The 13,837-nt window shown below is 36.4% G+C and overlaps 1 protein-coding gene across 1 annotated transcript in view; it reads left to right on the forward strand.

Moving 5' to 3' along the window:
• Positions 1–13,837, forward strand: part of LOC145684700 (sodium- and chloride-dependent glycine transporter 2-like) — a 290,540-nt gene that overhangs the window by 65,195 nt on the left and 211,508 nt on the right. Inside the window, exon 3 of the mRNA XM_081757078.1 lies at positions 6,567–6,747. Coding sequence (XP_081613204.1) covers positions 6,567–6,747 — 181 coding nt within the window. The remainder of the gene's footprint in view (positions 1–6,566; positions 6,748–13,837) is intronic.

Consider the following 13,837-nt stretch of genomic DNA (forward strand, 5'->3'; position numbering starts at 1 on the left):
GGCCGCTTTACCGACTGAAGAGTTTATACTTGTAATACAATCAGATTCTAAAATTCTAACTAATCGGAGTTTGAATTTCTACCCTCAATCGCTGAAGCACCGCTCTGTTACAATAACAATAGATCTGACCTTTACGATATAAAATGGTAAAGTGTCATTGGTAAAATTACGATAAATTTGAATTAAATTATCATGGTCTAATTATTTCCTTGTTGAATTATCGATACTTTTCAGTGGAAAAACGGATGGAATTTTTAAAGTCCCAATTCAAGGTCAGTAGACCAACGTACAGAAGCTTATATTACAAATTTTATGTCTATTTTTCTCACAACTTTATGGGTTGAATACCCCGTGCTTTAAGCGCTCCATATAATAAACAAGCTTTAACAATTATTATAGTAGAAAGCGCATGGTAAGTAGGGGTGGATCCAGGGGGGTGATCACCTCTCAGAAGAGGAAACTTTCTTATTTAGTATATAAATAAAATCCAGAGTTCCGAGCTTTTAAAAGTAGCTCTAAGTAGCAGTATTACAACCCACCGCCCCCGCAAAAGTGCGTCCTCGATCCGCCCCTGGTGGTAAGCATATATGGATATATGATGCGAGGCACTGTATTGTTTTTGTCTAAACTAATATCGATTGTTTTCGATTATTTTTAGAAACTAACCCATTATCAATTTACATTATATAGAAAGTGCCGCCCCTCCCTATAAAGGACAAGTTTAAAAAATGGTAGGAGACGTTCTGTTCATCTTCAATAAAGAGATAATATACTGAATTTCAGCTCCGTAAGTTGAACGGCTTGTAAGATACTCAATTTGTTTTCGCAAAAATTCGGATCCCCACTATACCTTAGGATATTATTATAATGAAAGCAATACGATAACATCCAAGTTTGGATTAAGGACTAAGTATATACCAAACTTCATTTCATTTTACTGCAATTTGGCCGTATTTACTGGGCACGCACAGTTACTTCATTTTGGTACATAATAATTTATATATTACAGTGGTGATTCAAAAATGTATTTTTTCCTGTAGTTAGCTCCTCTAAAAACTCATGGTCTCGAAAGCCAAGTAGTAGTATAAGTTCTATTGCTATTATTAGAATTCCAAATATCAATATCCAAGAATGGCTCAAGTTCTTTTTTCACCTAGACATACTCATCTCAGGTAAGTAAACAGAAACTAATAAAAAAGAGGGAAATGGAGGCCTTGAAAGTAAAACGTAGACAAATTGACCAGTGTTCAGAGCAGTGTTGAATTCAGACATTTTCACCCGGGGGGGAATGTCAACTCCTCGGGGGGAGGGTTGTTTTTTCTGTATTTTTGCAAGAAAGCAGCATATTTAACAATTCCATTCACATACACATCTTACCTAATATTGAGACTAATTGCTGATAAATATTCAATGTGAAATTATAATTAAAAAAAAAAAACAATCGTTTGATTTCATCTAAAGCATTAAATAAAGACTGGCAAAAATATTTTACACTAAACTTTAACTGCTATTTACAGTAGCAATTTTTATTATTTCCTATATTCAGTAGTTACTGTATGTTACTAATGTAGAAGTTTTTAAAAAGATTTAAATTAACTCAAATATTTAATATACAAACACACACAGAAATATCTTAACAAAAAGTTATCATTCTTTCTCACACTTCTGATTCTAAATCAAGCATATTAGCCTTGGTTTCTTCACTGCATACACATCAATAGTTTAGTTTACGAAATCTTCAGTAAGATTAGTGCCGTGTCGTGGAAAATCAGCGCTTGGCGCGAGAGTATACGACGGCAGCCCCGTATATATGAGTGAGGTCGACAGACCAGCCGCGAAAAGTGAGAAAATTTTTTTAAAAGTAAACCATGCTTTTCCTTGATTTTGAGCACTTTTCATTACTTTTTTCCTTTCATTTTATATAATATGTGCACACGCGTTTTATTCCTCTGTTTTTCTTTCCTTTTTTCCTCCCGAATTTTGCACCCCTTACTTCGACGCCCGGGGCCGTCGCCCCGCTTGCCCTTCCCCCATGGCACGGCTCTGAGCAGGATCTTCATCACCTTCAATAGCAATCTTTCACTTATATACTACTATCATATTGATAAATTCTATATAAGTCTCTAATCCAGGAGGGATAACTGTTCCTCCCTGATCCCTCTAAATGACGCCCTCTGAATCTCTCCCTTTAACTGAATTATTTTTAATTAAAGAAAGGTGTGTTTACTTTAACAATCGTAAAACGCATTTACGTCTGTTACTTCCGATGCGAGAAATGGGATTTAGGTGCCCTATTTCAAATAATGCAAGAACTGAAGTCTGTTTACTTCAGAGATCATATGGAATGATCGATAGATCTTCCCTATCTTTCCTTTCCTATCTCAACCTGTGCTAGTGCTACCTACTAATATACAATATAGGGCGAGAGTTAGTGCCTACTAAATACAAACCTTTCTTCAACAGTTGACAATTTCATGTTCTGCCAAACTCGGTCATAGCGTTACGAAATACAAGTTTTATTGGCTATTTGGTATTCTATCTTAGATGTTACATGTTTAATATTTATATAGAATGGGTCTGCATCATTTATATGTATATTGAGAAATTGGATTTCGTCTGCACGTGCACGGAAAGAAAGCAAATAATTATGTGAAGTAATTTCTACATTTTGTGACTGAAATTTTTTGTTTCTCCGGGGGGAATGAATTTTCTTTGAGGGGGACATTCCCCCCCGGGCTACCCTCTGAATTCAACCCTGGTTCAGAAGCATATTTTTAAATCACGCTTGACCTACTCATAGCAGGTGGTTAGTTGCAGTTATCAGTTTCTCGCCACGTAGCATATATAAATACAGCAGAAATCAAGCAACTGTTACTGGCCGTCTTCGTGGCCGTGCGTACTAGCGCAGTGCACTAGTAATTATAATTGCTTTCTGGCGTTGGTTCAAACCAGGTACAAGGATATTTTTTCTATTTTTATATAAAAAAATAATACTCAAAAAAGTGACTTACTTACGTTACGTGTGCAGTTTTGCTATACGATTCAGCTTATAAGAAGAAGAAGAAGAAGAAGAAGAAGTAGTAGTAGTAGTAGTAGTAGTAGTAGTAGGAGGAGGAGGAGGAGGAGGAACGGATTAGAAGCCCCGGAGGGCTCGTTTTGTTCCCCCTTCACTGCCATAATATAAATTTAACCTCAACTGCTTCTTCAATTTTCTTCTTCAACCGCAACAAAGTGACAATTTTCTTCTATTACAACTCAATACGTACACCAGGTTTGGACTAGGCCCGCAACTAGCCAGAGAGGTTTAGACGGGCCATAAATATGTTAGGGGGGAACAAATCATTGAAAATTCTCGTACACATATGTAAATTGTGTTTTCTGTGTTGAGGTCTGGTGATACGACGAAAAGTTTAGGGGGTCAGGCCCCTAGCCCCCCTGGTTGCGGGCCTGGTTTGGAATATCGCAAATTGCAATCAATAAGAAACATGTTTTTAGTTTCTGTGGCTAGGGTCGAGTGTTAAAACAAACACTCTGTTCAGGAGGTGGTGTCTACAATACAGTGAGTCAGTGCGTTGTGGGTCGCAGTGGGTCATGGTAAGTGGTGGGTCGAATGGGTCGTGCTGGGTGCTGGGTCGCAGTGGGTCACGGTAAGTGGTGGGTCGCAGTAGTCGTATGCTATTGACCCACGACCCACTGACACACAGAAACGTCGACCCACTTGACCCACCGACTTAATGACCCACTCCAACTCTGGCACTTTTCAGAATATCCGTACATATTTTGGAAAAATTTCAAATGATATGTAGTCGTTTCGTTTTAGGTTAAGGTATTGAGTCTGCTGTTTCACTTTTGAATGGAATTACGATTCCCCATGTGTTTTCTACATATTTTTTGTGAAAAACGTTAATGAGCAATAGAAAATACAACTGCTTTTCAATTCGGATTGGTTTGGGTTAACAGCCTAAAAATGAAATCTTTACGTTTAATGTACAACGATTATGCTTTTTTGGTTGACGAAGACTATGATTGAAAAAAGTGAAAAATGATGGACGAAATGGTGGAATGAGAAAGTGGGAGTGTCACGAGAAAACCCACAAACACGATGTTGTCCGTCCCTTGGGAACGGACCAGACACCCCACCCATCAAATAGTTCACTAGTCGTGGTCTCAGTTTCGATAGCCAGTGGGATAGCCTTTGAAATATTAAATGTCCTCGATGTATCTGTGTTGGTGTCCCTGTCGTTGAAGGTTACTGGAAGTAGCTGTAAAACGAGAATAAGATAAGTAACGGAGATACATTCGGTGTTTTTTAAAATGTAAACTTGAATTCTCTGGAATATAGTATTTTATCATGACCGAAATCAGTGTTTCAATGTTAACAAAATATTGGAATCGTAAACGTTTGCAATTTGCTACACAGACGAGTGCTTCTTGATTCTTCCTTAAAATGGCGATCTTAGGGTAATGGGTTGAGCATTCGTTTCGTGAGTTAGGTGTGCGTGGTTCGAGTCTCCCCGAGGATATTCAGAAAAATTTTATAATTTAGAATATAGATATTTCTGATGTGTAATAATATGAAAAATAGTCAATTTCACTCGTTCTTACAAGTTAGAGTTGAAGAGGCTTCCTCCACAGTGGAAAAACTAACAACATGACAGAACAGTCCACAATTTCAATTCCTACTCTCTAAAAAGTTCGCGTGTTTCGCAAACAATTCATGAACACAAACAGTTCATTCTTCAGGTCTCATATGAGTCATAAATTTGTCTGAAACGTCATTGTGGAATTGTTATTAAGTTCTTCCACTCTTACTAGAAATAATAATATAAATTTCGTTCGCCATTTTCAACACGTTCCATATATACGTTCAGCAAAAATTGGTAAATAGGAATTATTCTTTTTCTATATTTGTTTGTATATTTTGTTAAAATATCAATATAACGCATACATAATCCAATATCTTTTACGCAAAGACAGGATATTACGATGTATCGTGATAAAGACAAATCATACTTAGTTTCTGTTAAGTCATCCGAAGGTTCGATTTTCATATTGTCCAGTAGCTGACATCTTTTTTTCCGCCCTCTTACTTTAATTTCGTTACTTAAGGTTTCTTTGCCTCCGCTTGCAAAGTTGTATGTTATATTTCTTCGTTTCAAAACATCATTCGTATTTCTTTTATGATGATATAAGTGAATAATCTTCGGCAAAGTTTATATTAATAAGTTGAGATATTCTTAATCCTTGGTTCACAAGTGTGTTTCTTCTCCACACGAAACCACAGATATGACTGATTTAATTCTCATACTCTGCATTTGTTTCAAAGCAGTCGCACTTACCTGATCAATGGTTTATGTCCACCACGATACATACACAATTGGTATTAAATACCTCATGAAGTATATATGTATATATTGATATCTATCTATCTAAAGTATATATATATATATATATATATATATATATGGTGGTTGATGCAGGGCATGATCAAGAGATTGGCTAAACTATAGTTTGCAACTTTATCCAGTGTAAAGTAAGATTGAAGCCCATCTTATTCAGTATATACCAGAGCGTTAATGGGGGACTATGGCCTCTCTCTCTCTCTCTCTCTATATATATATATATATATATATATATATATATATATATAGAGAGAGAGAGAGAGAGAGAGAGAGAGAGAGAGAGAGAGATAGGTAGATAAGTTGGTGCACCAGTAAGCTCTTAAGAGTGCAGATTAATTCATTCTTGATTTTAATCTAGAGAAGAATTGCTTTTTATGAAAGCAAGGGGGCATGAACGCGTTTGATATGGTCTGTGTAGCTAAGTGGACAGCGTATGTGACTGTCATTCTAAGGGTCCTGGGTTCTAGTCTCAGCCTAGACTGAGTTACTTCTTTTCAAGGAATTAAACACTATAAATGATGTTCGCGTTAGACACTGAAAGAGATTTATCCTATGAAGGGAGAAAAAAAGACCGATACAGGGGGCAAGGTTAAAGACGGAGAATGTTTATCCTTAAGTGTTAAAATTTAATTTATTCCCATGTGTTTTGCTCTTTCCTTTCCCTCTTTCCTTCTTTTCTCATTTTGTTTAACTGTCCATACTTTTTCGGTCTCTACATGATGAGTATTATTCTTTTCGTTTTCTTTGCATTAAGTCCTATCTCTTTGAACTTAACGTGAATGGAATTTCTGCAGATTTATCTCGTGGTAGTTTCTCTAAGTGATTCTCTCAGATAGTAATACTTTTTTCACCACGTGAAGGAATATCCTGGTATGTTATGTTTTCGGGCATGTATTTGCTGTTATGTTGGTTGTCCAATTATCAGACATACAGTGCAACTATTCTGCTACTGGTAAAGGCTATCATTTCTTATATATCCAACCTCCACTTTCTAATGTTCGTGTCTATACAATGTTACGTCTTGCACGTGCTCACTCTTGTTTCAGGATTCCTCACTCCAAATTAGAGGAGAAAAGGCAATTTGTTTGCGCCTATTTAAACTTAATATTCTTTTCGATTAAATAATTATATTGTGTAATCTTATTGTTCTTTTTTGAATCGAAGCTCTTGCTAAAGATGGTTATCGAAATGGACTTCACTTTTTCTCTCGCTTGGCTTGGAATGAACTAGTGACACCTCATGCTTGGTCTGATGCCTCCTCGCAAATGTTTTTCTCCATGGGGATTGCTAATGCTTGTCTTATAACACAATATAGTTATAAGAAATTTACAAATAACTGTTTGCGGTAAGGAAAATATTATGTTCTTATTTTCATTTTTCATTATATTTTTCTAATAAAAAGCCAAGGATAGAAGATAACAGAAAACTTGATTAAATGAAAATTGTTTCACTTAATTCAAATTTTAATCAATTACTGATAAATTTTATATCATAAGTTTTTTCTATTGTTACATCTTTACAGAAAAGCATTATTCTAAATTTTCTTTGTTTATCTCTCGATTGCACATGCAACCTTAAGGGGAGTATCTTAAAAGTGAAAAATAAAATAGCGTTCGCAGTGCTCGTTTTTGCTTGTGTTAATTACTGTTTGACATGGTTAAAGAGTGGAGGTCTGGCTATATTCTTGCCAGATGCTTGGGTGAGACGAGAAGACTTAAATGAAAAGTAACAGTTAAAGTGTAGTTATGCTTGTGTTAGGGTGATTCTCTTTTATTTATCTATTGGTGAAATTATTATTTGTGTAATTATTAATTAGACTAGGATTAGATACCCTATTCTTTTTAGTGTAAAAATTAAGGTTAGTTGGGTAGTAGTAGATGAATTCTTGAAACTCTAAGAATCTGACGGTATTTTAGATTACTCAGAGGAATCTGTCCAGTGATGGACAACCCATTATATATATTTACTTGCTGTTGTATTATGTAGTTTGTATAGCCCTGTAGTTGAGGTACTTTTAAGGGTAGGATAGACATCTGGTGAAGGTGCAGCTATTGTTTTTTTTTCTCAGACCATATGTTTTTGTCGTCGGAAATGGTTTTCTAGGCCATCCCATTCTTCAACACGCCCCCACACTGATCCTACGGTGAGGACGTGCTTGTGCGATAGCCAGGGGAGTAGCGTAAGTTCTGGCTAGCGAAGGTGAGACGTTCACACACATTTTCGCTTTATAAATATATGTTTAATATTAACTTTTTATGAAACTAAAATTTTAAAATCGGGTCCGCGGTCCCCCTCTTGCACAAAGCCCAAGCCAAATGAAAGAGAGACAAACTCTCATGGTGTAAATAGCGTGGAAAAGACAAATATCGTGATGTTTGTAGTCCGATATATTGTATTTAAAGATAAAGATGCTGATGGTCCCAAGATAAAGATGTTGAAGAAAATCGTCCGAGTGCTTTCCTTTCCTCATTAATGAAGTTATTACTTATAATGCCGAAGAGATTAAATACATCAAGAAGTTACAGAATGGGACTTTATTAGTGGAAATGGTCAACGAGAAGTAAATAGTGAAGCACCTTATATTGACTACCATTGGAGCATTGAATGAATTGGCAGAACCCGATCGTCTACTGAACGTCTATCACGGTGTGATGTCATGTTGTGACCTCTTAAAACACACCGAAGAAGACATTAAATCGGAGTTGGCTGAACATTATATTGTAGAAGTAGGCCTCAAAAGTAAGAAGTCAGGTGGGTCACGTGGCTACTCAGTCACCGATTCTTATTTTCAGTTTGCATACAGTTCCAGACTGCGTAAAGGCTAGTTATTATCGACTTGAAATCCATCCCTATATTCCCAGTTCCCGGCATTGTTTCAAATGTAAACACTTCGGGCACGTCGTGTAATTATGGCCAGAATAGTCATGGTGTACAGCGACTAAACCCTTTTATATCAGCTGCAAGGGCGAGCATTCTGCTTGAACTCGGCACTGTCCGGCCCTTCAACGTGAGAAACGTACCCGTGAGCTAATGATTTTTGAGAAGATCTCTGCTGCCGATGCTAAGTGTCGCTTAAAGTAAAGTATTTCTTCTTCGCCTTCTCTGCCCTTTGCTACTCTTGCAGCTACTTCTTGTAAATCTATGGCGACCTAGACATCCGACCTTTCACAAAAACAGATCTTGTTATCAATCAAAGTCGAGAAATTCTGACCTCAATCGTATCGACGAGCGAATACCCGCTTTCCTATATGTTTCCATTAGAAGTGTAAAACTCATCTTGTTCCCGACAAAAGTTCAGAAGTTCAGACTCCAATCATATGTACTAGTGAACACACAAAACTCGACGTGTTTCCTTTAGTTGTGGTCTTCGGCGAACTCCAGCTTATCGCCACGCCAGCTTAATGATACGGATCTTTTCTCGAAAAGAGCAAAATCTATGCCTGTTCGTAAGCTAACTGTAGCTTCTTTGAAATCGGACATGGTGGAAGACGACCTTATGGATACAGAGTGGACGGTAGTCGGCTCGCTTGAAAAGGTTCGGCTGAAGCGTTCATTTCTGTTTTATGTTTCCTCTATTGTTAATATTATTAGTATTTATTCTTATTGATATATATTTATTAGTCCTTATTATTGTTATATATTTGTTATTCTCATATATTTATTATTTTATAACTACTTGTTCTTTTAGATTTTTACTTTTATATTTTACACCAGCATTATTATTATATTTTGACATAATAAATTTAAATTTGTTTTTAAATTTAACTCGTGTTTATCGTCACGGGGACAAGTAACCTCTTTGCTGACGTCCTCATTGAACCTCAATAAAGCAATTAATCAATGTTTATAGGTACATAGATGCTACTAAATCGTTACTGAGATAGCTTTAATCGTTTCTTCTTCCTGATGTTTAAATACTCAAAATATATGTCAAACAGTTGCACATCCAGGGAGTACTTCAAGTTTGTCTAGTTCCTTTTTTTTCTGTTTCATTGCATTCTCATTACTGCTACCATAGTTCAGTTTAAATCAATACTTCGTAAAAGCTTTGTATTATTATTCCCTGGTGCTTCGTGACTAGCTTTAATGGACACTTAGTAAAATCAAGAGAAAATGTTTACATTACATATTTAGCACAAATTCAATAGAAAAATTCAAGAATACGATTAGGCGAAGAAGAGGGGATAGTGATGAAGAAATTCAAGTATCTCGGACCAATACTACAGGATAGTCAGGAATAGAAAATGTAAACAGCAAAGTAACAGCGACTGAATAAAGGAAAGGGAAAAGGCATGAGTATTTTGTGACTGTTGTATATCAATACACGTTAAAGAAAAAGTTTAGAAGATAGTAGTAAGATCTGTCATATTATATGGAGCGGAATATTGAACGATGAAGAAGAGAGAAGAACAGAAGTGACATATTATGGAGATGAAGGTGCTACGGTGGATTCATGGAATAATGTGGAAGAACAAATCGGAAAATGAAGTGATTCAAGGAACAGTAAAGGTGGGACTAGTAGTAGAAAAGCCGCAAGAAAGTAACTCTGGTGGTTTGGACATGTAAGAACGGACCTTCAGAATACGTAACTCACCCAGTGAATGCTATAGAACTATTTGAGAAACGAGCACAAGACGGATCAAAAAAGATGTGGAGAGATAGAGTGAGAATGGTATGGTGCAATTGGTGTCACAGGGGATATGACACAACATACAAAACAGTTGGAAGATAGAAGTCCGAAAAACCAACCCCAAGTAAAGTTCAAAATAATAATGATAATTGTCTCTGTTCTAGTAGGTAGTAATGGAGGAGTTGTTATGGCTTGATAGTGTTTTTCGGAACACTAAGGTTCCGAATTTTTCAGGTTTACGAAACTCTTATGGATCGATGTACGAAGTGACTTCCAAAGTTCCTAAGGAGGCATTACATGGGAAAATATAGACAAAGTTTCACAATTGTGCAACTTTGTACTTTTATTCTTTAGAAAAAAGTTGCACATCATTTCAGTGTAATGTATATAATACGAAAAGCTATGAGATAAGAACAACAGAAAAGCTAGAAGAAAATAAAATCATTCAGTGGGATTCAAAGCACAAGTATTCAGTCCCAATACGAAGAAATAATATGCATTACTATCAAAATCACTAGAGTTTCCTTCGGTTGGATTAGTAACTAACAAAGTCCTTACGAATCATCCTATTTTTAATGATTTTTTGGGGTTGAAAGGCTTGTGTGCTTTTTAAAACTATATCATTTTTTGCATTTGCCAATGTATTGTTTTGTTCTAAATGTAACATGGTATTTAGTAAGGAAAGAGAAACTGGATATTTTAAGCAACCGTTTGTGAGCTGTGTTCAAAGGTCTCGCTTTTCGCTACTACTTCCCTTCCGATTGCATTGTTACCAAACTGCCAAGAAGTGTTCACAAACAACGAGTGTTGCAGATAGATAACATTTTAATAGGTTATGATACACGTTTCTTCACAAGAATATTGTAATGTCCTGTTAGGTAGAGACAATAATAGTCCGGAATTTTAGCCCTTCACTTAATTTATTTTATAAAAATATTACAAAGATAGTCTTTTTATCTACAAAGTGAAAACGACAAAATCTTCCTTATAACAAGTGAGGTGAAGGGAAGAAATGTTTTATATGGGAACCCTTTAGTTCATACCAACCTTCAGGCCGTCTTGCAGCGACTTCAGGATACAATACATTTGGTAATATCCTAAGCTCATGGTATTCTCCAGTGTTTCGGGTTGTGGTTAGGAAGTCCTTTGCTCATAGCAGCCACCAGGGATTTAGGCAAGATAGTACTCCTTCGTCTAGGGCTACCTCCGGAGCAAATGTAGGTTAAGTGATCAGTTGTCGACTGATACTTCTGTCGCCTTCGGGTCCATTTTTATAGGTGCTTTCTGGGTGGCTCATTCCTCCTCGGGTCCCGTCGTGAAGGCTTCGTGTCTTCCTGGTTTTATGTGTATCTTTTGCTTACTGATGCTTGTAAACAATAGCACGTGTTTCATCAATAACATGTACTTCCTATGAAAGGTGGAGATCCTTACACCCCCACACTGAAATGTACAAAACGATTATTTTTAAAAACACATTTGTAATGCATTGAGGTGTGGTTACACACAAAAAAACATTAATACACTTTAAACACGTGTGATACTGTAAACACTGTTTTAGTTTGAAGACATTTAAAACACTATAAATAATTAAAAACTCCTTTGTTGAAATATATGCAAATAAGAAAAATGGTAATAGCACTATACTTCTGTTCCGACTGAGGAGGATCGAAACGTTATCACTTCCTTCAATGAAGGCAGAAAGTGCTATGACTGTATTTAGTATATATACACCAAATCACTGCTTGTAGGTACGGTTCAAGTTTGTTGTAACTAAGTTCGGTGTACATTCTAGTGTTATGTCCGGTAGTATTTGACTGGGTTGGAGGAATGTTCATTGGAATAGTACGCGCCGACGAAGTGATTCTTTCCTAATTTAATGAATTGTCTTCGCCTTTGTAACAAAACTTATTAAAAATGACACACAAATAGGTGATTATGATTATAAGAATTAGGGAAAGAATAGTTGGAATCAGAATCTGGAGCATCTTTCTGGAAAGGAAAAGAGATTATTATTCTCGTGATTGTAACCGTTTATGTAGAAAATGGAGAGCTATGCCTACAGCGAGTAAAACGATAAATATGATACGAGATATAATCAAAATGGTCTATGGAAAGGATTGGTGCAAATGTAGTTCTGAAAAATGACTTTGTAAATTGTTCTAATCTTGTTGGAGAAGACCATAAAGTAATGTTACTGTTTGTTGATAGTTTGTAGGATGAAAGTAATTTAAAATAACTATAGTTGACAAGAAGCGTGTGGTATTCTAGAGCGAAATTAGCCGAATGTCTGGTGGGTAGGTTGAGGGGTTGTTTTGATATATTCATAATCTTCATGTGGAAAGAAGTAAGTGAGAGAATGCTCCATTTCATCCTTAACAACGATGTGGTTCATTTGACGAGCTATGCGCACCGATTTCCTTATTGTAAGCAGGATCTAGTTTGCTGTATGTAAGCAAAATTCTTCCACTTTGGATAGCGCTGGCCAGGGCCGTGCTGGGATACTAATGAGGGCGGTGGACAAGTCTACTAAAAGGGGCGCCCATACAAACGGGAATATATATATATATATATATATATATATATATATATATATATATATATATATATATATAGAGAGAGAGAGAGAGAGAGAGAGAGAGAGAGTTTGAAAGAAAGTATGGGTGCCATTTTAACCTCGAATCAAAATCCTCTCCTCTTTAGTATAGAAAAACTTTTTAGTTCCTGTAATAACATTTCTGTCAAATAAAAAGAAGTTAAATGTATCAACAACTTAATATAGCACGCCTATGGACGCAGGAGGCTCATTGCCGCGTTTACAAAAGCTCTCCATTGATTTCTGTCTTTAGAAAACTGAACCCAGTTTCTACTTTATATTTCAATCTCTGCGAGAACCATTTTAGTATTGTCCTCCCATTTGCGCCTCGGTCTTCCTAACGGTCATTTTCCTATTTGGATTTTCAGTTACAACTTCGAAGGCGTTTCTAATTTCTTCCATTCTCGCTACATAAACCGACCATTTGATCCTCCTAGACTTAATGACCCTAACAATGTTTGGTAAACGGTATAAAATTATGCAGTTCCTCCTTATGAAGTTTCTGCCTTTCCCCATTCCCGTTCCTTTTGGAGTTCAAATATTGGTTTAAGAATCTTGTTTTCAAATACTTTCAGTCTGCGTTTTTCCCTCAGAGTCAGTGACCATGTTTCGCAACCATACAGCACAACAGGCATGATTATCGTTTTATATTTTGAGCTACAAATTCCTCAACAGAATTAGTGACAACAAAAGATTTTTAACTAAATAATTGCACGAAATCCCTGCTTTCAGTTGACATAATTTTTTTTTTTAGTGATTATGGTTTGGTCTGTTTATAATGATTCTAGATATTTGAAAGTATCCACTTTCTCGAAAGAAAATATTATGTGGAATTTTAACGCACCCATAAAACGATCCCGACAAACTTCCATTTATTTAGTTTTCTCTGCATTTACTTTTAAGCCTATATCCCTGCAAGCGTCAATCAGGGGCGGATCCAGAGGGGGGCGATCGGGGCGATCGCCCCCCCCCCAGAACAGGAAACTTTCTTATTTTATATATATAAATAAAACCCATCCCAAAGTTTGGAGCCCTTAAAAGTAGCAGTATGACAACACACCGCCTCCCCCCAGAAGCGGTCCTGGATCCGCCCCTGGCGTTAATTGAGTTTCCTGCATTCCTTTCTATTATTCTATCATTACCTATTTAATTTACATCATCAGCATACGCCATAACCTGGCAAATACAATTCAGCTCTAGGACCTGATTGCT

The sequence above is a fragment of the Thermobia domestica genome, chromosome 5, assembly GCF_964235325.1.
Source record: "Thermobia domestica chromosome 5, izTheDome1.hap1.1, whole genome shotgun sequence".
NCBI classification, from domain to species: domain Eukaryota; kingdom Metazoa; phylum Arthropoda; class Insecta; order Zygentoma; family Lepismatidae; genus Thermobia; species Thermobia domestica.